Genomic DNA, 25,263 nt, shown 5'->3' on the forward strand with positions numbered 1-25,263 from the left:
GCAATTCCAGTCCAGCCCGCGCCGTGAGGCCACGCAGGGCGATTCCTGCAAGTGTCGGGAGGGTGGCCGGGGCGCGGGGAGGGGACGGCTTGGGGGAAAGTTCAAGACACGCCCACGTAAGGGACCCAAAATAACCGACACGCAGAGTGCCCGAAATCAGACAGGAAGCCAAATAATCCGGGGCGTTGAGTCGCTTTACCCTGACTGCGAGAACCTGGTGCAGGGCGGGTAGTCAAGGATCTGACCGCGAGGGGCGGGCGCGGCGGGGCGGGGCGGCGCGGGGCCTATTAAAGGCGCGGCCGGGCGGCGGGGCCGGAGCGCCCGGGGCCACGATGGAGCGCGACGGCTGCGCGGGGGGCGGGAGCCGCGGCGGCGAGGGCGGGCGCGCTCCCCGGGAGGGCCCGGCGGGGAACAGCCGCGATCGGGGCCGCAGCCACGCCGCCGAGGCGCCCGGGGACCCGCAGGCGGCCGCGTCCTTGCTGGCCCCCATGGACGTGGGGGAGGAGCCGCTGGAGAAGGCGGCGCGCGCCCGCACTGCCAAGGACCCCAACACCTATAAAGTACTCTCGCTGGTAGGTCCGCGGCCAGGCCCCGGCGCCCGGGAGGGCTGGGAGGACGGGGAGGGCGGCGCCCAGCTCCTGCACTCGCAGCGCAGTCAGCACCGGGCCCCGGAGAGAGGCGTGACCCGGGAGTGCTTCTTCGCCCGCGCGCTCTCCTCCGCAGCCTTTACAAGTGCCCTACACCGCCGCCTCTGCCCGGTACCCTGGCAGGGCAGGATGGTTCACTCTCACTTGAATTACGGATGCCTGTGAAAGCAGGCTGTTCAAAATCGTCATCCGTAGCAATACTCGACCCCCTGCCCCAGGAGAGTACGAGTTTTTAGAGGAGAAAAATGACAAACGCGAATGTTGTTGGTCTTAAGAAGGTGCATCAATGTGTTGCTTCTTTTGGGGGTCTCTGGGTGCAGTATACATGACTTCACTTGGGTTAACTGATTCCAGCTGAAGAGTTCGCAGAGCTCTTTAAGTTTTATTAGGAACTTTAGGGAACACTTTTTCCCTTTGGCTCCGTTTTGGAATTTCCTTGCAGCTGCTCAGAAATTCCATGGATATTCACATTTATATGACTGTGAAGAAACCTTTATGATTCTTTGCCCACTCTTCTAACCATAGGCTACACGGTTTGTGTTGCTAACAAAAGCTACCTATTACTCCTCTGCTATTTTGCTATGACAGTTGCAGGACCCACAGTCAACTTTATGAAATGTGGGGGTTGGTTTTTATTCTGAATTCATGGTGGGAAGTGCTGATTGAGAGAAGGCCTGGATTCCTGGCTGTTATTAATTGCTGAGGCCTTGCGTAACTGTCCCCAAACCTCAATTTCTTCTGTGTGAAAATGGGACAACATCAGCTGCCTTGTGCATTGCATGGGATTATTGTGAAAATCAAGCTGAAGTATGTAGGGAAGTAAATTGTGAAAATCAAGCTGAAGTATGTAGGGAAGTAAATTGAAAACCACAAGGAAATAGAATCGTTTTTATTGTATTATATGGAAATCACAGATTTCTATGTATACTGCACCCTAAAATATATCCCTTTACATATGATTGAACAATGCTTTGTAGAAAAATTTCTAATTTTTGAAGTCTCCTTTCATTTTGTATGCATTTCCATTTTCACCGTATTTGGGATATCATGGAGATGCTATAATACTTTGAGGAATCAATCAATCTTCCTAGACTTAAGAGATGGTGTCATATACTTAGTACTTAAAAAGAAGCCTAAGATTCAAAGAATAAGTATCCCAAGCCACATGATGTTTGCATCTGAAGATAAAATTTTGCATCTTGTAACACTGTTTGAGTCTATAATAACACTATATTGATGATAACTTAGTCTCTTGAGTCACCTTTTTAAAATTTTGTTAATGGAAGACCTTAGCTTTTACAACCTGATCACTTAAATTATTTAGTATCAATATCTTAGGGTGTTTCACACACGACGAGGTAGTCAGTAATCGTATATGGAATCTGTGTGTAACTCTAGTGTAAAACCATTTCTACGTGCCTACCAATCTTTACAGGTTTTCCAATTGCAAAATTCAGTTTTTAAATTTTTCTTGCTCATTTACTTATCCATCCACAACAGATATCAGCAAAGGTCTACTTTTGGAGCAAGTTATCCAGTCTTTGAGACCTGCAGTCAGCTGGTCAAACAGCATTCTGTGTGATGATGCTACTCTCAGCATTTGACATGGAAGTGTCCTAGGACTTACTTCCACAAGTAGGACTATTATGGACCTTTTTTTTTTTTTTATCGCATTAATTGGGGTCTTTTGCATCTATTGAATTGGAAAGAATTCTTACTTTGTATCTTTTGATGGAACACTCTGAGACATTAACATGCGAATGTTACCAAATACACCTGGTTTGTGATTCATACCTGTTATCTTGGCACTTTGGGAGGCTGAGGCGGTTCCACTGCTTGAGCCCAGGAGTTTGAGACCAGCTGGGCAACATGATGAAACCCCGTCTCTACAAAAGATACAAAAATTAGCTGGGTATGGTAGCATGCGTCTATAGTCCCAGCTACTTGGGAGGCTGACGTGGGAGATTCAGCTGAACCAGGGAAAGTTAAGGCTTCAGTGAGCCGTGATTGTGCCACCGCACTCCAGCTTGGGTGACACGGTGAGACCCTTTATTGTTGAAATTGCTATTTAGCGACTGAACGTAAAGTGCAAACTCGTATTCTTCTTTCCCTTCCGTACTTCAATACCTTTTTTCCCCAACCCCCTCTCTCCCCAGAACTTCCCCAAACAATGGGCTTCTGAAGGGAAAAGGCCCCCAAAACAACCTGACAATTGTCAAAGAGCTCTGGGACATGTCTTCTAGAGAGGAGCTGCAATTACAGAATTCCTTTTTTTCAGACTAAACCTCAGCACACTTTTCATAAAGCTGCAGAAATGGACTGAACTAATTGCACCCTGGGGTTGGGATTGGGAGAGGCCCACCACTGTGACCCTCAGCTACACTGTTTTAATTTAGCAGGATAAATAGAAAAGTTGCCTTGCCTTGCAGAGGCAACTATGTTGCAGTGGCAATGTAATTTTTACATGATTCTGCAGTTTTCTCAGATAAACTAAAATGATGTAGATGTGTGAGAGTGGATGAAGAAGTGAGGATGCTGTCCTTCCCTGGCTTCTCCCCAGTGTGGTGTTTGATCTTAGGAGAGGGCTACCAAGCTCTGCTTTAGAGGCTTTTGGCCCTGGGCCCTGGAATGCTTATCTAGGTAATGCCTAGGTACTGAGCCAAACTGAGGAAAACAGCAAGAGGGAAAAACAAGTATTATTCTCTACATGCGTCAGTAGGTATGTTAAATATTAGATGCCTTTCCTTGCTTGTAAATGAAGTTTTGAACTGAAGTGTAGACTTCCACCGAGATGTATTGACTTGGAGATGTATTTAAATATCCCTTTTGTTTCTTGGCGTGGTTTTACAGGGTCATGTAATTCTCAACTGCATTGCAATACGTTTCTCCAGGTAGCTCCTCAAAAACATTTTTTTTGTGTCTTTGTGACCTTCTGCTATGCTTATGAATACATATATCTGTGTATCTGTGTATGTGTAAAGGGCTTGTGTATGGTGGTGGTCACTGAAGACTACTTTCATGTTTCAGTAAAAGAGTTCTTCTTCCTCTTCCTCCTCCTCCTCCTCCTCCTCCTCCTCCTCCTCCTCCTCCTCCTCCTCCTCCTCCTCCTCCTCCTCCTCCTCTTCTTCTTCTTCTTCTTCTTCTTCTTCTTCTTCTTCTTCTTCTTCTTCTTCTTCTTCTTCTTCTTCTTCTTCTTCCTCCTCTTCCTCTTCCTCTTCTTCTCCTTCTTCTTCTCCTTCTCCTTCTCCTTCTTCTTCTCCTCTTTTCTTCTTCTTCTTCTTCTTTTTTAAATAAAAGTAGAGAGTCTGGCCCAAGTTTGAGGACTGCAACCCAGGAGCGTAGATTCAAGTTGCCCTGAGTATATGCTCCTATTAGCAGCAGTTACAGATGGTTTTTTAAAGGAAAAGAGAAGAGGCAGTTCCAAGTTGTTTATCAAGCATTTATGTTACAATAACAAGCTGTTGGTTGGCTATTCATTGTTCTTTGTATCACAGATTCCAGGAACACTAGACAGTGGGTGAAGCAGCTGTCAGGAATAAAATGCTTTTAAATAATTGCCCCTGGGAATGGCTGCAGTGAGATGTGACAGAAGTCCCATGCTTGTGTCCCTCTGGGCCTGATACATTTTGCATAGTTCACATATCTCCGATGGCTCTGAGCAATTTTTCTTTCTCATTTCCTCCTTTTAATAAAAATCTTTCTCTTCTGAAAATACTGATCGGCATTTTGGATGTAAGTTTGTCCCACATGGCCAGGAAGGCTCATTTCCGGATAATCTTGTCCCATGTCAGAGGGAATGGAATGGGCAGAAGTATATAACTTAAGAACTTAGTGAGGCTCCAAGGCTAAATTGGTTGGCAACAATTCAGGGATTGGATTGAACAATAAGGGGACAGAGCAGTGGGGTCTCAGGCCATTCACTTACACTGGAGTTGAGGCGTGTTGGGTCATTTCTAAGCATCTAGCTATTGTGATAAGTTTTTTGTTATAGAATTTTGTGGTAGACTTTAGACATCTTGAAATACAAAGCATAATCAATTTAAGAATCAAAAAGATGACACAAATAAGGACAATTATCAACAAAACAACTTGAAATACAAATATGAAAAGTGTTTCTATTCCCGAAGGTAACCAAATGAATATTTTAATCCACTTCTTGTCGGGGTCTAAAGAACAAAGTGTTGAAGATCTCCACTGAGAAAGATGTCCACTTAGGAAGGGCAGCCTGATATTGGCCCTTCTAACATGGCTGGAGGGAGTCCTTTATTTGATGGCATTTTCCATTAAACAAAATCTCCAGGTTGGAGACCATGATCTTTGATGTTTTTCTCTCCTGAGAGCTTGCTGTTAAAAGAATCCTTAATTAATTTAGAATTTTCAGTGAGAAACTTATAAGGCCTTGGCAATAATGAAGAGTTATCACCTTGTTAATGGAAAAACCAAACTCTGTAAAATATTTTAAAGAGGTTTATCCTGAGCCAAGATGAGTGACTGTGGCTCAGGGAAACATTTTCTCGAGGAGTCCTGAGAACGTGCACCAGAGGCAGTTGGATTACTGTTTGTTTTTATATATTTTGGGGAGGCAGGAGTTACTGGCAGAGACATAAATCAGTACATGAAAGGTATACATTGATTCCATATGAAAAGGTGGGATGTCTTAGAGCAAGGGCTTACAGATTATTTATTCAGCGTGTTCAGAGATACTTTTTTTTTTTTTTTTTTTTTTGAGACAGAGTCGTGCTCTGTTGCCCACGCTGGAGTGCAATAGCATGATCTCAGCCCACTGCAACCTCCCCCTCCTGGGTTCAAGTGATTCTCCTGTCTCAGCCTCCCAAGTAGCTGGGATTACATGCACACACTGCCACTCCTGGCTAATTTTTTGTATTTTAGTAGAGACAGGGTTTCACTGTGTTGCCTAGGCTGGTCTTGAACTCCTGAGCTCAGGCAATCCACCCCTGTCAGCCTCCCAAAGTGCTGTTATTATAGGTGTGAGCCACCATGCCTGGTAATTCAGAGATTCTTTAATTTTCAGTTGATTAAAGGAGTAAGACTCTGTCTGAAACTTGGTATCAACAGAAAGGGATGTTATGGCCATGTGTGGTGGCTCAAGCCTGTAATCCCAGCACTTTGGGAGGCTGAGGCAGGCGGGATCATTTGAGGTCAGGTGTTCAAGACCAGAATGACCAACATGGTGAAACCCCATCTCTACTAAAAATACAAAAAACTAGCAGGGCATCGTATTACGTGCCTGTAGTCCCAACCACTTGGGAAGCTGAGGCAGGAGAATCGCTTGAGCCCGGGAGGCTGAGGTTGCAGTGAGCAGAGATTGCACCATTGCACTCCAGCCCAGGTGACAGAGAGCAAGACTGTGTCTCAAAAAAAATAAAAAAAAAAAAGTTATGTAAGTTAAGCATGCTATGTAGCAAGATTGATCGTTTGCAGACATGACTTAACCCTCTCCTGGCATAGCCTTAAGGTCTTTTTTATAACTTGATGTCTTATTGCCACAGAGAACTGTTTTTGCAGTCTTATTTCTATTGTAACATTAATGCTGGTCAATTGTTGCATCTAATCTCCAAAAGGGAGGGAGTATAATGAGCTGTGTTTGACCTCTTTTCCTATTTTGACTGAGAACTCAGTTTTTGAGGTTTCTCTGGGGTCTCCTTGGCCAAGAGTGGGTCCACTCAGTTGGTCAAGGGCTTTGGATTTTATTTTTAGTTTACAACTTTTCAGGAGAGCTGGTTCATAGGCTCCTTCATCCAGGTGCATGGATCTTTCCATTCTTATTTCAAAAGGAGAAAGCTGATGTTTTCCAAGCAGGGTAGAATGTAAGTTAAGCAAATGGAAGAGCCTTAGGCCAGGGAAGGTTAAAGCTTTCTGTAAGCTTTGCCAATTAACTTTTCATTATTCCATTTATTTATTCTTCCACTCTGGAAGACTGAGTGTGGTTTGCACAATGGAAATGCCGATCCATCCAATCTCAATCAGCTTCAACCACACAAGATAAGATTTCTGGCGGAGCATAGTGGCTAATGCCTGAAATCCCAGAACTTTGGGAGGCTGGTGTGGGAGGATTGCTTGAGCTCAAGAGTTCACAACCAACCTGGGCAACATAGTGAGACCTCATCTCCACCACATGTGGTAGGACTTCAAGAATGGAGAATGCAGTGAGTTCATGCTGGTACCAAGCACTGATTTTAGAGAAAACACCAGGGGGTGGTGGGAAGTCACTGTGAATCCTGCTGACCTAAAGAAAAAAAAAAAAAAAAACCAGGGCTAAAGTAATATAATTAAAGAGTTTTATTTGGGCCAAGTTTGAGGAATGCAACCCAGGAGCATAGATTCAAGTTGCCCTGAGTGTGTGCTGTGAAAGAGTTCTTTCTAAGAGGCAGAAGCTGGCATTATTTGAGATTTGGGTGTAAAAATTAAAATTCAGTTAGCTTCCTTTTCCTTCCCTTATAATCTATTATCTGAACTCTAGAATACAGAAGGAAGAATGTTCAAGCTAAGTCTCTGCTCTTAATCAGACTTGGAGTTGACATTGTTCCTTTGGTTTATAAAATTTGTCTGTCCAGCCATAGTTGAACATTTTATTTCAAAATTACCAGAGCATCTTAAGAGGCTAGAAAAGTGTCCACAGTGTCCTTTATGGTATTTGTTTCACATGTTCTAATAAAATACATAAAGGATTCCTAGGAACCCAAGACTGTTGTGTTTACTATTAGGCAGAAGATAGTACCTGACACTCAGTGTCAGCTTTTAATTGCTTGAATGAATGTACTGCATTTTTAGTTAGACTGAGCCCCACTTTGACTTGGAAACGAGGAAGGTGGGAAGACTGAATACACAAGCAGGGACCCATAGGGTCTGTGATGGTCAGGAATCCAAATAGAGATGACACTTGGATATAAATTCCGGGGTAAGATTAAAACTGGGATATAATTTTATTTGGGTATAGGGAAATGGAGGAGGTAGTGAAGGAACAGAAGTACCCAACTAAGGTGAGGGTGCCTAAGAAGGCGGCAGACAGGGCCTCTGATAACTTGGATTCAGAATCAGAAATCTAGTCAGTGAACCTTCTCTCAGGTACAAACAGTCCAAGTGTGGCAGTGGGCATGTATGAAGGAGAGCCTCCTTCACTTACACCAAGGCCTCTTTGGTTTTGGTAACTTTGTTGCCACATCCTGAATTCGGTCTTTGTGATTCTTGTAGACGGCACGCTCTTCTTCAGCATTGCTTTCTGTCCCTTCTTTTCTTCTGCCTTGAATCTTGTTCTGGTATTTTTTTCTCACCATTTATAGCTCAGCTGTTTCCACTTCATGTTGTCTCTTTCTCAGGGATACGCAGCTACTGTTTCAAAAACACTTTGCTAATTTCTCTTCTGTTTCACTTGTTGAGTTAACTTTGGACACTCAGTTTTGTCATGTCCTGTCCCTATCATATCCTAATCATGACTCTGAAGAAAATCCCTGGTGGACACATTGAGAGACCTTATGTGTTCTGTATAATGAAAAACTGGGGGCCATTAACCTTTCTAGAACATTTACAGAAACTTTTATCTGTAAGCTTTTTTTTTTTTTTTTTTTTGAGACGGAGTCTCACTCTGTTGCGCAGGCTGAAGTGCAGTGGCGTGAACTTGGCTCACTGGAACCTCTCTCCGGCTCCCGGGTTCAAGCAATTCTCCTGCCTCAGCCTTCTGAGTAGCTGGGATTACAGTCGCGAACCACCACACTTGGCTAATTTTTTTTTTTTTTTTTTTGTATTTTTAGTAGAGACAGTGTTTCACCATGTTGGCCAGGCTGGTCTCGAACTCCTGACCTCAAGTGATCTGCCCACCCTGGCCTCCCAAAGTGCTGGGATTACAGGCGTGAGCCACTGCACCGGCTCTATCAGCTTTTCATCTTCATCCAGCTGACTCTTTTTATCTTAAGTAGCAATATTAAAGGTAAATGAAAATAGTTTCATATTCAATTTTGCTCTCAAGCTTGATGAATACCACTGTAAAATATTTGTGTGATAGTTAAGATACAGCAAATGTATTTCATCTATATTGTGGCCTTTTTGTACAAGCCAGAGAACTTTATCATGATTTATAACTTCTTATTTTTTCTTGCTATGGGGAGAGGCATTTTAAGTTCCAGACAACTTAGGAACAAATAAGCGTTTGGAATACAACTTGTAATTAGAGATCTGCTTTTGGTTAAAATAAGCATGCCTCCATCAACCATAAAATATCCCCCAAACAAGAAAAAATAAACAAGAAACCTTTTAGCAAATGAGCTCAGGGCCGAACATAGATTACTCTTCTAAGCATAAATCTTGTGGAACAAAACCTGATACTCAGAATTCTGACCCAACTCGAAAATCCCTTGTCATCAGATAAAAACTAAGTTACACATTTACCAAGGAAAGACAGTGTAGTAACACATTTAAAGTTTTTCAAAAGAGTGACCAGAATGTTCAGTCAAATATTAACGAGAAGACTATTTTCTGAGTATTCTAGTTATCTGAGATTTAGTTATAACAATTAAGATAATATCTGTAGTGTCTTTGAAAAATTATTTTTACCTTTTCTTTTAGTTTTTAGAAGAGTTGGTAGAAATGTAGGTGGTAGAAGTTTAGATGGTTATAATCATTTTTGTAGCACTTGGCAGTTTTAAAAAGCATTTCCCATATATTTTTGATTGATCCTCAATACTCAACAACTGTGAAATAGGAAAGTATGATGACAGTCAATTCTGCTTTACAGATAAGGAAGCTGAGACTAAGTCAGGGAGTCAGTCAGGTTTCCATGCAAACAGTATTGTGCATAAAAACCACCTGGGAAGTGTTAAAGACAGAGATTCCTAGGCTCCAACCTCAGTGATTATGATTTATTAGATTTGGAATGGACCCAAAGAATCCTTACTTTTTAACAAGCACTTCAAGTTATTCAGATGTAGGTGGTTCAATTACTCTACTTCTAGCAACAATGGGCTAAATTTATAGGCAAAAGCCACACCATTAGTAAGTAATAGACTATGATGGTAACCGGAAGGACTTTTATCTACAGATTTTTATCATGGACTAATAGCTAAATGTTATATCCTATTCATCAAGCTTGGCCTGCTGTTGGGTTTCCAACTCTCCTTTGCCTGCTTCAGTATAGCAATATGTAATTAGAACCTAAGAAATTTCTGGTGTGGTGATGCTAAAGATTGCCTCTATATTGAGATATACATGTGTCTTTGGTAGTTCAGTGACTACATTTTCCTGGGTGGAAGCCAAAATTAGTGCACTTTATTAGTATGAAGTTAACAATCAGCTGTTTCTGTGAGCTTCCAAAGTAGGTATACTTTTGGGAAATTATGCTTTTCTTCTTAGAGTTTCCTTCTTGGCTTATTTTTAAGTGTAGTAGAATAGAAAAATAGAGAGCTTTGATAGAAAGTGATTTTGGGCTGTGTGAGGTGGCTCATGCCTCTAAAGGGGAGGCCGAGGCAGGAGAATCAGTTGAGGCCATAATTTAAGATCAGCCTGGGCAATATAATGAAACCCCATGTCTCGCTCTCTCTCTCTCAATCTCTCTCTGTCTCTCTTTGTCTCTCTCCACACACACACACACACACACACACACACACACACACACACACACACACAGTGTGTATGTACATATCTCCATATTTTATATATGTAATATGTATAAGAAAGTCATTTTGGAGGAAGTAAATTGTCACAGCGAATTGTCACAAGTGTTTCTCATTTATGGATTAACCATTTTCTCACCGTATTTCAGGACTTTGCACAGACTTAACTGGCAAACATCCTATCACAGTTGTGATTTGAGAGTCTTAAAAAAAATCACTCTATCTTGGTTTTCAGGTGAATATTTCTGAGAAAGTAGCTTGTTCCTAATGGTGTGTTTCCCGACCCCCCTCCTGCTTAGAAAAGTTTTTTTGACATTAGCAAGCATCTGGGGGTCTTGATGATTTTTTATGGTTAGACAGAGAGAACTGAAAAGAAACTCAGTAGATTAAGACATTATTTGCCCTTTCACTATGTTGACCTTTACACTGTGGTATTAAAGGAGTGATGGCACCTTAGTAGAAGGCATTGCAGTGGCACCAGGTGTACAAGTAGTCATGCCCTTGCAATAAAAAAAAAAAAAAAGGCCATTTCACTAAAAAGAACACCTTAGATGAAGCAATAACAATGTCCTTGATGAGGCCGGGCATCAAGGACAAGTGACTTATGCCTGTAATCCCTGCACTTTGGGAGGCTGAGACAGGCAGACCACGAGGTTGGGAGATGGAGACCATCCTGGCTAACATGGTGAAACCCCGTCTCTACTAAAAATACAAAAAAACTTAGCTGGGCATGGTGGCGGGCACCTGTAGTCCCACCTACTTGGGAGGCTGAGGCAGGAGAATGGCATGAACCCAGAAGGCGGAGGTTGCAGTGAGCCGGGATTGCGCCACTGCACTCCAGCCTGGGCGACAGAGCAAGACTCATCTCAAAAAAATAAATGTCCTTGATGAAGCAGATTTAATAATCTCAAACCTAGATTGCCTGTCTTTTTGATATTCTATGTGACACAATTGGAAGTATGCATGTAGCATATCTGCTGCATACTGAAGTACTGTTTTCTAGAGGAAAAGCAGCTGTGCAGTTGTTTAAGTTGCAAGCTGAACTAATTTTTTTTTCGAAGAACACCCATTTTTATTTGAAAGAACTGACAAGCTTTTTATTTAGACTTAATCATTTGACATATTTTCTCAAAAATGAGTGATGTTAGCTTGTCCCTTCAAGGAAAACCTATGAAGCTATCAGTTGTCTATGATAAAATCTGAGCTTCCAAGCAAAAATTTGAATTTTGAAAAACTTGTATTTGCCATTTGAGTGTCACAGCTTACTGATCCTTATACAAAATTGATGAAGATAGCGAGGAATGTGTGGTTTTTTTTCATGTTGTTTAATGACATGCGTTAACATTTGGAAGAATGATAAAACTTAGTGAACCAATATTTTCCAAAGGACAAGTGGATGATGTTACAAAATTATGGCATTGGTATAATTTCCATTCAAAGTGCAAGATACACTAATGGATTTTAATGTAACAGTATGAAAAGTTCAGTAATACCTTTTCTATTTTTATGCCATAATTTACTTTTTTAATAAGACAAATATAAGATAAAATTAATTCAAGAGCACAGATATGTGCATACTATCGAAATAAATACAATGTGATTTATAAATGAGAACAAATTACCAATGAACAGTATTTCAGAAGTTGAAAAGGTGACACTAACAGTGTTAAATACACAGCCTTTTATTTATATTCTTCAGATTCAGGTTTTTTTGTGCATTTAATATAAAGATGAGGAGTTCATTTTGCAATCTAAAAATATTTACTTATTGAAACTGTATTAATACTTTAATAAACTATATAAAAAAGATAATGAGACAGATGTGCATTTGTGGAACTGCATGTCCGTCAGCCAGTTCCCTGCAGAGGGAATTCTCAACGTTACCTCATTCATCTGTGAGGACACAGAGCAGTCCCTATTTAGATACACACATTTGTCTACTGCTCCAGCATGGCCAGCCCCCCACTTCTTGCTGGTTTTTTCCTGCTGTGAATGTGCATGTCCAGTTGTCTTCTTCGTAGAGCAGACATTTGCCTTCCTCATCCACCAGCCATTGGAGGAGGACTGGGGCCACGCAAATGATTGATTCGACCCATTCTTTGGGGAGGATTTCCCTGTGTTCCTCTTCCATCATCATATCTGGAATCAGATGAGTTTCCATAGCTTCTTTTTTTTTTTTTTTTCCACATCTTGCTGAAGCAGGGTTTTGAAAAGCAAAACCACAAACTCTGCTATTCCCCAGAAGAAATCTGTTATCAAAGATAATCTCCATGGAGACTGACTCCAGCTGTCCAACACTTGTCAGTTCGAGATGTAAACCATCTTGCCCCCCTTCCCTGCTTCGGAGCAACTAACCACAGTTTAAGATATTACTACTTTTAGAATTTTGGTGTGGTTTTAAGGAAGAATGTCCATAATCATCTGAAAAGGCATCTCAGGGTTGTTAGTAACTTTTAGAAGTATAATGGGATCCTGATAAGAAAAATTTTGTGAATATATTTACAAATATTTAGGAAATAGGTGTATATTCAGTAATATTTTCAGTAATATTTTTAAAAACTAGGGGATGTGAGGGCGATCTGGCTGCGACATCTATCACCTCATTGATCACCAGGGCTGATTTGGCTGATGTGGCTGGCTAGGCGGGTGTCTCCTTCCTCCCTCACTACTCCACGTGTGTCCCTCCCGAAGATGTGCACTCGGTTGAAGAAAATGACCATCTTCCATAGACGAGGACCAGTCTTTGGCCAAGGGTATATGAGTAGCTGCACTCCCCTGCTAGAACCTCCAAACAAACTCTCAAGAACTGGGGAGAGGAGAGTGAAAATTAACCTAGTTACAATGATTGTATCTTTACATTCTTTTATAGATTTCAAAATACTTCTGCACCTCCTACCTCATTAGTCCAAGCCACAGCGCTGCTGTTATCCATCCCCGTGTTAGAGATGAAAAAATCATGGCTCAGAGAAAGTTTGGAGACTTTCCAAGATCACAAAATTAATAATTCTGTTAATCTCATCTCTGTAGTTTACTGGTGAATAGTTTTGGAGTCAGACAAAGTCAGACTTAAATCCTGGTACTGTTACTAGCTGTTTGAATATAGACCAAAAAGTTTCCCAAATAGTACCACAACTGTAGCATAGAAACAAAATCATATTGTTAGGATAAGTAAATTATAATGTGTACAAAATGGTACATAATGGACCCTGAATAAGTGTTTTTTTTTGTTGTTGTTGTTGTTCTTGATAAGCTTCAGTGTGACTGAGAATTTTTTATTTTTCCTTACTCAGAAGGCACTTTATATCCTTACTACCCAAAGTGTGGTCTGCAGACTGACATATCAGCATTATCCTCTTAGAATTTGTAAGAAATGCAGAATCTCGGGCCCCACCCCAGACCCACCAAACCAAGATCTGCATTTTCATAGATCCTCAGAGGTTTGTCCGCACAGTTAAGTTTGAGCATCAACACTCCATAAGGCTATGAGACAGCACAGAAGGCACCACATGTAGAATTTCCGTAGCTGGGAATTCTAATTAACCCTCGCTGTGCCACTGACTTCGTACGTGATGTTGTGATTAGAAACCTAAAACAAAATGAAAAAACTCAGTGGGCCTCCATGACCTCAACTGTAATTGCATTAGGTTGAATTGGTGCTACCGTGGTTTGCATTTGGCCCCTTCTGAGAACCTCAGTGGCACATGGATACAAGTAGCCTGATTGCTTTTGCACATATAGAACACGGCATAGTCTCCTCCCTCTGTATATGCAGTCTGCGTCTTTCAGGAATCTGCCTGTGCTCTCGTTTGTTGCTTATAATTTAATTACCTTCTTTTACTCTGCACTGGCTTGTCCTTTAATTGCTCTTTATTGCCCTTAGCTTTGCCAGTCTTCTATCTTTGCTGTTACCTGATAACATTCAGATGTTTTTCCAATTCAGCCATCCATCTATTAAAATATCATGTAGATGGTGCTTTTCATTGCACCATCAATGGAACTTTCCAATTCCAAGTTTCCACTGCAGTCCCCTCTCAACAATCGACAGTATACTTGACACAAAACCAAAACAAAGGAATCTTATACCAATGCTTTTTCAGGTGATGTAAAATGAGGTTAAATGTCCTTGACCCAGAGTTTATTCCATAATACTTTATCATCCAAACACACTAGCTTCCTATAAACTGCCACCCAGCACCATTTTGATTAGAATCTCTGGGATCCTAGGAAATGGGTGAATGAAATATTCATGTGGGAACGTGTGGTTTAGGAGCATTATGGATAGACTCTGTTGGTCTTATCTACTTTTGAATTAGTCAGGGAAATAAGCAGGAGACAACTCTACTTGGACACGATTTATTTGAATACCTTACTAATCAGCATAAAGGAGGTAAATGTGAAGAATATTGACATATATAAGTATTTATACATTTGTTATCTCTTAGAAACTTTCAAAGAAAAAGAATATTGACTATTATGGAATGATTCAAGCAAAGGTCTTCAGAGACAGGGATCATGTAAAGGGTCTAAACTTGAATCACAAGAATCATTTGCTATGTGACCTTTGAACAATTACTTTCTTTCTTTGACTTTCAGTTTCCTTAACTGTAATATGAGAGGTTGGATTAGATGGGTTCCTTCTAGTTCTAAAATATTTGTTTTGAGAACTTATAATATTTTCCCACTTGTTATAAAAATACTATCTATTGCAAAAAATTCAGAAAATATAAAAAAGTATAAAGAAGAAAATGAAAATTGCTTTTGGATTTTTTCCCCTCCAGGACTTTTCTGTGTGTACGTATCACTTTTTTTTTTTTTTTAAAAAAAAAACAAAGATGAGATAACTTTGTGCATATTATTCTGTTGCCTTTTTTCATTTATAATCCACTATGAAAGTTTACTATTGATAGACAGCTTTCTAATGTACTTTTCATAAGTAGGATTTTGAGATTTTTATTTTAGTATCCTCAATTCAATAGGTAATCTTTGAAACTATTTCTATGCATACTTTAGACATTCTCAGTCCCCAAGAATTTTCAGCTTTTTGGTATGTGTTTATTTTCTGTTTTATTCATTCCTCAGCTCCACCTCTGTTGCTCATGTCTCTTTCTCATGGTTAGAGTATTAGGTTTTCTAAAATAATAACTTCTCTGCATTATGTTTCCGCTCAGAATTTTTCTGGGACTGCCACAGCACACAATGAGAAAATATATACTCCTAAGCTGAGACTAGTTTTTATTTCCCACACTTGGGGTAAGAGTAGACGTTAATCACTGTGGGGCTCACCATGAATAGTTGCATCCATTCGTAGCAGTGCTGAAAGTCTGTGACATATGTGTTCAGTCATTTATGAGTTAATATTTGTCAACCTCTTAGAGTAGACCTTGCTGGTAGTAAGTGCTATGTGTGTTCATTAAATACATACATACATATTTGTGTTTACTATTTGTCTGGCCCTATGCTAAGCACTTATCTCCTTTAATGGGTACAGTTCTGTGAGGTAGGAGGGAGCAAACCTGTTGGCTTGGGATTGTCTGTCTGGCCTAGCTGCCATACCTCAGTGGGACTCAGTATCCTGTATGTTGTATAGTATATGCATATATTATGTGCATACTTTGTATTTAGGAGTTTGTAGGGCTCAGATATGTTTCAGTCAACTGCTGCTCTGATGGCACTTTGCCAGTTTAGAGAGTCAAAAAAGGACTGAAGATGCATATCTCTGTTCAGCATTCCACACCTCTGAAGCATGCCTTCCATGACGTTCAGCTCAGCCTTGTACAGTTCTCCAAATACACTCTGTACAGATTATATCTGTTTTCTACCCCAGAGTGATTTGTTTGACCTCTCCTTTTCTCACCCAACATCAGGCACCCACCAAGACCCAACTCAATGTGTCCTCTCAAAACAAACATTCCTTAGATGCTCTTTGGCCCCATCTTCCTGTCCCAGAACCACTCAATTGCTACTGAATCCTGTTGAGGCCATAGAGCTTAGTGAGTAAGGGCCAGACCCTGGAGCCAGATTACTGGAGTGTAAATCACATCTCTGCCAATAATTGCTTTGGGTCTTTGGGCAGGTCCCTTAACTTCTCTGTGTTGTAGCTTCCTTGCCTATTAAATGGAGATAATAATAGTAGGTACCTCATAGGTTTGTTTTGAGGGTTAGATGGATTCGTATTTATAAACTAATGAGAAGAATGCCTGATAGTAGATGCTAGATCAGGGTTCAATATTGTTATTTCTGTGGCTTGTAACTTATTTAACAAATATGTAGAGTTTCTACTGTGTGGGCAGTCTGGTGCAAGAGGCTGGGGGCTAAATGGTCAAAGGGAAAGTTTACTTACTGTCTGTTTTTTGGGTTTTATCCGAGGGGACCAGATACTTATCAAAGAATTACACAAGAATATCTCAAGTTGCAGCTGAAATAATTGCAGCCCAGAAGCTGTGTACGGGTTAGAGAGGGAATAGTGAGGGGGAATTAGCCTTGTCCGGGAGGTCTGAGAAGGCATTTCTTAGGAAGTGACAGGCAAGCAGAAGAGGATTATGAGATAAGGCAGCAGCAGGGAAAAGGCCCTAGGAGAGGAGACGACATGGCCCATCCCAGAGCTTGGAGGAGGCCAGGATGGCTGGTATGCAGCGCTGAGTGGAGTGTAATGGGGGTGAGGTGGGAAATGTTGCCAGAGCCATCTCCAGGCAGGATTTTTGTTGTTGTTGTTGGTGTTGTTGTTGTTGTTTTTTGAGACGGATTCTCGCTCTGTCACCCAGGCTGTAGTGCAGTAGTGCCATCTTGGCTCACTGCCACCTCTGCCTCCCAGGTTCAAACGATTCTCCTGCCTCAGCCTCCCGAGTAGCTGGGATTACAGGCGCCCACCACCACGCCCAGCGAATTTTTGTATTTTTAGTAGAGACGGGGTTTCACTGTGATGGCCAGGCTGGTCTCGAACTCCTGACCTCGTGATCCACCTGCCTTGGCCTCCCAAAGTGCTGGGATTACAAGTGTGAGCCACTGCACCCAGCCGATTTTTGTTTTAAGAGCAATTGGAGGCCGGGCACAGTGACTCACGCCTGTAATCCCAACATTTTGGGAGGCCAAGGCAGGCGGATCACTTGAGCCAAGAGTTCAAGACCAGCCTGGGCAACATGGTGAAACCCCATGTCTACCAAAAATACAAGAATTAGCCCATCATGGTGGCACACACCTATAATCCCAGCTACTCGGGAGACTGAGGCACCAGAATTGCTTAAACCTGGGAGGTGGAGGTTGCAGTGAGCCGAGATGGTGCCACTACACTCCAGCCTGGGTGACAGAGCGAGACTATGTCTCAAAAAAAAAAAAGCAATTGAAAGCCATTGAAAATCACTGAAATATTTTTCTGTTTGGTTTCTTTTTACTTTTGTTCTTAATGACAAGACAAGGTCTGATTTACTTTTGGAAAAGTTATTTTATAATAGCTTTAGTGGCACAAACAAATCAACAGGAGCCTGAAAACTGTAATAGCTTTAGTGGCACTAGCAAATCAAAGGGAGCCTGAAAAAAAAAGAACACATTGTCTTTTTTTTTTGTTGTTGTTAATTGACCACTTTGTAACTTTTTTTTTCCTGCCAGATTTTGAGTTCATAGATGTGTTCACTCCAAGATGATAACCACTAGCTACATGTGGCTATTTAAATTAAAATTTTATTTAATTAAAGTTTAATGAAGTAAAAAGTTTAGTTCCTCAATCACATTTGCCACATCCGTACTGCTGTGCAATGGCACACGGCTAGTCACTTTCATATTGACGATATAGATGTGTGGAACATTTTTAGCATCTTAAAATCTTATCTTGGATAGCATGTAAAAATTGTGATATTATAGTTTTTAAAAAATACCTTGATAGTTCTCCAATTAACACTGATGAAAATGTACATAGTACTTGTTCAAGAAACATTTACCAGAAGACAAATTAAAAGGGTTAACGTATCAATGTTCTTATAAATATTATTTTAAGATTCCTTATCCAAATGATTATTGAATATGATTAAGTTGATTTAAGCCTAAATATATACATGAAGAGGTGACACATTTCTAAAATTGTGTTCCCTTTCTAATTATAAACTCATGTATCAATTACTAATTTTTTTCATAATAGTCACCCATTTTTCATCTTTATTAACTTAGAAAATTTTACTTCTTGTTTAAAGCCCTGGAGCATACTTTTAAAAATGATTTTGAAACATGGGTCTCTTCATTAGGTCAACATTTGTCTAAGTACATCTATAAATATTCTGTTACAGGAAGAGGAAGAGTATTGAGCAAATTTTCTTCAACAATCAGACTGCTCTGTTTTAGGGACTGATATCCTTCTAGTTCAGGAGGAAGTGTTTCCAGGCAATTTCCAGTGAGCTCCAGATGAGTAAGGTTTGACAGCTTACCCACATGAGGGGACAAATTCATCAAGCTATTTTTCCCCAGAGGTAAACATTGCAGCTTTTTGCACTGAAACAGCCCATCTGGTAGCATCTCACTATTGCTGGTCACAGCACAGTACTGCAAATTACTCAGATACTGGATTTCTTCTGGAATGAAGGTCAAGTGGTTATAGCTTAGATTCAAATAATGTAGTTTGCTGCATAGGAAAATCTGCAAGGGCAGATTCTCAATATTAATAAGACCCCAAAAGAGCTGCTCTGGGTTAGATAATGCCCCAATTCATCCAGGAATATAAGTAATGTTATTGTGCCGTAACTTTAAGCAGGAAAGATTCTGAAGATGCTGACAGCTAATGATCTCTTCCACAGTTCTAAGGTTATTTTCCTTTAGGTCTAACTCATGCAAATTATTCAGGCTGAAAATGGAGGATGGAATGCGTTCCAGGTCACAGCTGATCAGTTCTGGACTTTTCTTATTGACCATGGTTTTGAAGTTGTTCAGCACAGCCAGTTTGCATCCATCATTGTCAAGGGACAATTTCTGCAGTGAAGGCAGGAGGTCTGCAATGACTTGTGGGATCTGGGAGAGGCTGCCCTTCAAGTAGAGGGTCCTTGGATATTTTTCAGTCCCCAAAGCCCTCTAACTGCATAGTACTCAACTGTTCAGGGAGAACACAGCCTCCCTGTGTGGGAGAGAAAAGGTTCCCTCAGATTCTTCAGGTGAAATACCCAGCATAGGATTTTTCCCATTTCAGGATGCTTCAGGCAGAGGATTTTAAAATTCTGCTCCATAAAGCCAGTGCAGGATGGTCTACTACCAAAGATGAATGGTCCACATGAAGCTCCTTGAGGTTGATCAGCTGTGAGACGGTAGAGGGCAGCTGCACCTCCAGGATCTGCTCCAGGCTTAGCACCTCCATTTGTCTGGAAGACTGTTGAGCATGAAAAGATGCAGTTCTATCTTGTCTTGGGCATTTTCCGCAAGCTAATGTTTCAATTTCTCAACTGTCCATTTGGTATTGAGCTTGATCTGTTTCAGTTTGTTCTCACTGACCTCTGATAGGAATATGGAGAAGCGTCTGGAATAAAAAGGATCATACTGATTAGCCAGATGAAGGATGAAAGGAAAGTCATTCTTGACATCAGGGGTGTCACTATAGTTGCTTTTGTCTCTTAACACCTCAAAGGAATATTGCTTCAGGGAACTCCTCAGCATCCACCACAGCCTGTAGGAGGAGGTCAGACTGTAGAGTATATTCAAAATGGCGTAAAATTAAGCCAGAAGCTTCAAGATTTCTGTGAAGGAATAGACACACTGGTAGGCTTATATTCTGTAAAAGCCTGCATGTCAACTGAACAGTCAATTTAAAGAGTGACATAGGTTAAAAAATACGGAACATAAGTTATGATGAGCACGAATAAAATGACTTTGACTGTTATCTGCTTCAGATACACACTATAAATGATGTCCTGTTCCACGCGCATGCGGAATCTTCTCACTTTTTCAAAGATGGCTGTGGCCTGTTGCCCCTTCTTCTTGTCCAGGCGACTGGAAGTTGGGCTTTCTATACCAGCTGACTCCAAACCCGGCTGCGGGTAGGACAATGACTGCTTGCTGGAATCTATGTCAGTTAAACACCCTGAGGACAAAAGCAAAATCGAACTGGGAGAGTTTCAGAGGCATCACTGACTGCTCGGCCACTGTTTCTGACAGGACGCGGGTGGTCCATGGAGAATCAAAGCACTTGTAAAGATGGCCACAAAATGCTCAAGCCTGGATCTGGTACTGGGGTAGTGAAGCCAAAAGTTGCTGCAGGCTGCAAAAAAGAGTAAGAGCACCAGGAAGGGAAAAAACTTTGCAAACCAATGGAGCTGTGTCTCGTAACAGACAGCATTGATGTAGGAGTGCTGCTGTCAGTGGAGGTCATTCTGGATTCCCAGTGGGAGCGGAAAGTAGTGTCCCAGGATTAGAGGATGTGTTTATGCTGGCTTTCAGGATGTCCCAAGGCATGGCGCAGTGATTGTCAAATTCCACTTTGTATGAAGACAGCACAGAACCCTGCTCTGTGTCAGCTGGAGAGCTCCAGCCAGCGTGTCCACATGATCAACATGATGTAACACCAGAAGACATCCTACTATGATTTTAAGATGTGAGAAGATGACTGGGCATCTGCTAATAAACATTTTAGCTCAGTTAGTATAATCATGACTTTCCCTTGTAGGAGGACAGAAATATAATGAAAAAATATAAAATAAATCAGAAATGCTTCAATCAGGTGGTCTACACCTTTTGAAGTTTCTTAGACATACCATCTCTGTGTTTGTCTTCATTCCTATGAATGCTGGCCAACTGAAACCCTGCAATCAGTCTCAAATTGAAAAATTTCCTGTCTTTAGCCACAGGGTCAATGGTGGACGAGGCTAATGAGTGTGGTATTGAAAACGTGGAGTTTTCAGTACCTGTGGGCCATCCAGGTAGTGAGGTCCAGTAGGCAGCTGGAAAATAAGCCGGAGCCTTTGTGTGACTCCAGCCCCGGCCCCGGGCCTGCACATTCCCTTCCATTACCAATTTTAAAATTCTGTCTTTAAGTTGTCACTGTAATTGTGATTGAGTAAATACTAGGCCTTTACAGAAATTAAGTGGTGGTTTGTGTCTCCCATTTCCTGTCCGCAGGAAGCATTACTAGAAATCCTTTGTTTAGTTGTCTTTTTGTTTGTTTCTACTGAGCCCATCTTTCAAGGATAAACACAAGGTGCCCAAATGACTATGTTCCAAAAATTATTTCAGATAAAAACAGCAAATAAATTACAGAAACTTAACTGCACATTATGTTCTTTCCACACTTTGTTTTTCGTCTCTGACCTACTATCTGCGTAGGCAAGATACTTGCCTAGGCAGGAAAAACTATGTTTTTTGGATAAGATTCATGAGGCTTCTCCTTTCGGTCCGTCTGTTGGGTCCTCTGCCTGAAAGCAGAAAGAGCTGTTCTGCACCATTAATAAAACTGCTTTCCTCCCTTTCCTATCTTATGAGCTGAACTAAACTTTATAATTCTTTTCTAAACTAATTTAATACTACTTTTACTTAACGATATACCTTTCTTGATAGTTGCTGCAAAATAGACCAACGATTGGGGGACAATTTTTCTTTTTTTTTTAAAACCAACTGAAGAAAGATCTAATTAAAATATGTTTTTGCATCAAAGAGATTTGAGAATTAGAAACCAAGATAACCCTCAAAATGGAGCGTTCTTTGCCTATGTTAAATTTAGTTTGGATTGTGCCTTGGGATGTGTGTCTGTCTGTCTGTCTATCCGTCCATCCATGTATTTATCTGTCTTGCTCTGATTATTTACTGTTAGTCAGAGTCCAATTAGAAAAACAAAGCTCATATTCAGTAGCTTAGTCAAAAGAATTTAATATAGGAAACAAATGCCAAAAGTGTTAGAAGAGCTAATGGTCAAACAGGGAATGGTGGGGCCCTTAGGCAACCCTGAGAAGAGTAACAGAAGGAAGCCACTACCACCTGGAGAGCAGGAAGGGCAACAGAAAAAGGTGATGAAACCAGAGCTTGGGAGCTAGGACTTTGCTGTAGCAGCTGGGACCCTGGGGAGCTGCAGCCACTGCAGGGGTCCCACCTGGAGCAGGGAGGACAAGGTAGATACATTCTGATTGCTCCCTTCCTCCCACCCTCCAATGTTCTCTTTCCTGTTGACTTACCCTGGCCTGATGCTTGGAGTCTGGGAGCCTGGGAAATGTGGTAGTCAAACTTATTTCTCTGAGCTGGCAGATCAAAAGAAAGGCAGTAACACGACTTGGGTTTTTTGGGAAACAGACTATTAGATGGAAATGAGCATGCCTGGAATTTCACTGGAGTATGTTCTTGAGATCAGCACCTGTGAAAGGCAAGACGAGGAATTAGGGTTGTACAGAGAATGAATGTGAGCTGCAGTGCTCATTGGGTGTGATGCTCATTGGAGGCTCTGCACCTGTGGAAGGCAAGGCAGGAAAGTAGGGCTGTGCAGAGGGTGAAGGTGAGCTGCAGTGCTCAGTGGATGTGATGCTTATTGGAGGCTATGTCCACTCTACGGATCTTCTTAAACTAGTCTGAGACCCTCTAGAGTGGTCCAGGAGGGAGCAAGATGCCCCAGGAAGGAGGAGAGACTTTGGGCAAAGTAGCTGTCTTTAGCTGAGACACTCCCTATAGGGGACCACTCCCAGCAGCCAGAGGAGCAGTGGTGCCTTTATCTCTGAAGGGGAGTCGAGGCACCTGACCACAGTGTCCATCACAGGCAGGGAAAGGATGTGAAAGCACTGTCTGCACATTATTGATTTAAAAGAATCATACATGGATGAAATGTATAAAGTGAAAGTTCAGTTTGCCTTTTAAACTTAATTCTGTTTATGATTTACATATTTCCATGTCCCAGCCTGTAGATCTACCTGAATTAAAATATGTATATTTTAGATTTATTGATAAGAAAATATTTTAAAAATAGCATTACATGCAAAAAGATGAAACAAAAATTGCATATAGAATCATTTCTCAGTTATATACATATATGGGTTTGAGTGTGTAAATGCATTTAAAACAATAAAAAAAAAAAATAAATAAGGCCAGGCTGAGTGGCTCACGCCTGTAATCCCAGAATTCTGGAAAACTGAGGTGGGTGGATTGCTTGAGCTCAGGAGTTCAAGACCAGCCTTGGCAACATGATGAAACCACCGTCTCTACCAAAAATACAGAAAATTGGCTGGGCATGGTGGCATGTGCCTGTAGTCCCAGCTACTTGAGAGGCTGAGGTGGGAGGATCACCTGCGCCTGGGAGGTGGAGGTTGCAGTGAGCCAAGATCACGCCACTGCACTCCAGTCTGGGTGACAGAGTGACAGCCCATCTCTCAAAAAAAAAAAAAAAAAAAAAAAAAAAGAAAAAAGAAAAAAAAGAAAAAGAAAAATAGATCAAAAATTTAAAAAAATGAAATAGAAATTTTTTGGTAGAATAATATGGATTCATGCCTGTCTCTCTTTTCTCTTTTCTCTTTTTCCTTTCAATAAACATATTGTTTGAAACTAGTTTTAGAGTTACAGAAAAGCTGTGAGGCTTGTGCAGAGTTCCATATACTCCATACCCAATTCCTCTGTCATTAACATCTTACATTTGTTACAGCTCATGAATCAACAGTGATACATGATTATTAACTAAAGTCCATACTTTATTCAGAATTACTTATTTTTTCCCTAATGTCTTTTTTTGTTTTTTTGTTCCAGTACCCCATCCAGGAATACCACATTACATTGAGTTGTCAGGTTTACTTAGGCTTTTCTTGGTGAAGCGCCTCAGACTTTCCTTGTTTTTGATGATCTTGACAGTTTTAAAGAGTATGAGTCATGTATTTTGTGGAATGTCCTTCAACTGGGATTTGTCTGATGTTTTTCTCATGATTATACTTGATTGATGTATTTTTGGGAAGCACATGACAGATGGTAAAATGCCATTCTTAACACATCATGTCGAGAGTATCTGCTATTAATACATCTTGTCATTGATGATGTTAACCTTGACTACCCAGCTGAGGTAGTCTTTTTCAGGTTTCTTTGCTGTAAATATACTCTTTTTTGTCCCTTTCCATACTGTACCTTTGGAAGGAAGTCACCTTAAAGGGTAGAGAGTTACATTCCACCTCCTTGATGGTGGAGTATCTGCATACATTATTTGGAATTGTTCTGAATTAGAAATTTGTTCTCCCCCTTATATTTATTTATTCAGTCTTTTTCAGTATGGAGTCATTAATGTCTATTTTATACTTTGAATTATAACCTGGTACTCTGTTTTCCATGTTTTTGCTCAACTTGTTCCAGCCATGGCCAACTGGCAGTTAATTTCTGTGACCCTTTGACGTGTGTGTGTTTGTATGTGTTTGGTACTTCCTTACTTTCTGCCCCTACAGGATGTTCCAGGCTTTTAGGTTCTCTTGACTTGTTTTTTGTTTTTTGTTTTTCTTACATAAAACTAGTGTGTATAATCAAAAGTCAATTTCTCCACCCTGACAATTAGGAGTAGACTTACATAAACCATTGTGCCTGAACTCTGTGCATTTCCCAAAGGCGACATCACACCACCCATGCCTCCATTGCACCATATGTGTGGATTAGTTTTCAGACATCTCCCTTTCTCCAATGAAGTGATGAACAACCAGGTTATTACCTCAGAATGAAGCTGGCCAGATGTGCACTTTACCTTGGGAATGATTTAGGCATAAAATGTGGGAGAAGGAGAAAGGCAAGCATGCTTCCTCATGTGGGCAGGGAGCCATCTTGATTTGTGTGAACAACTTGATAAATTAATCTCTGTTCAGCACCTGGTCATCAGCTCTGTAGACTCAAAAATCTCTCATAGTTTTTGGTATGTCAGGAGTCCCCAAAAGGCTTGATTGAACCTGTGTGAATCAGGGTCTCTCATGCAGCTGCAATTAGATGGTGACTTAGAGTTGGAACAGCAAGGGCTGGGCATTTGGGAGCTGGCCAGGCATCTTTCTCTCTCTTCATGCAGTCTTAGGGCCTCCTCATGTGGTCTCTATGCATGG

The 25,263-nt window shown here is 41.1% G+C and overlaps 1 protein-coding gene and 2 pseudogenes across 2 annotated transcripts in view; 1 reads left to right on the forward strand and 2 right to left on the reverse strand.

Moving 5' to 3' along the window:
* Positions 1-305: 305 nt before the first annotated feature.
* Positions 306-25,263, forward strand: part of ENPP1 (ectonucleotide pyrophosphatase/phosphodiesterase 1) — an 84,396-nt gene continuing 59,438 nt past the window's right edge. The window contains exon 1 of one of the 2 annotated variants that reach the window (XM_001103359.5): positions 306-572. In XM_001103359.5, the coding sequence (XP_001103359.3) occupies positions 333-572 (240 nt within the window). In that variant the 5' untranslated portion in view covers positions 306-332. The remainder of the gene's footprint in view (positions 573-25,263) is intronic. The other variant, XM_077999433.1, reaches the window with a different exon arrangement.
* Positions 11,938-12,621, reverse strand: LOC100427393 (selenoprotein K pseudogene; annotated as a pseudogene).
* On the reverse strand, positions 18,503-20,885 carry LOC106998149 (volume-regulated anion channel subunit LRRC8B pseudogene; annotated as a pseudogene).

The sequence above is a fragment of the Macaca mulatta genome, chromosome 4, assembly GCF_049350105.2.
Source record: "Macaca mulatta isolate MMU2019108-1 chromosome 4, T2T-MMU8v2.0, whole genome shotgun sequence".
NCBI classification, from domain to species: domain Eukaryota; kingdom Metazoa; phylum Chordata; class Mammalia; order Primates; family Cercopithecidae; genus Macaca; species Macaca mulatta.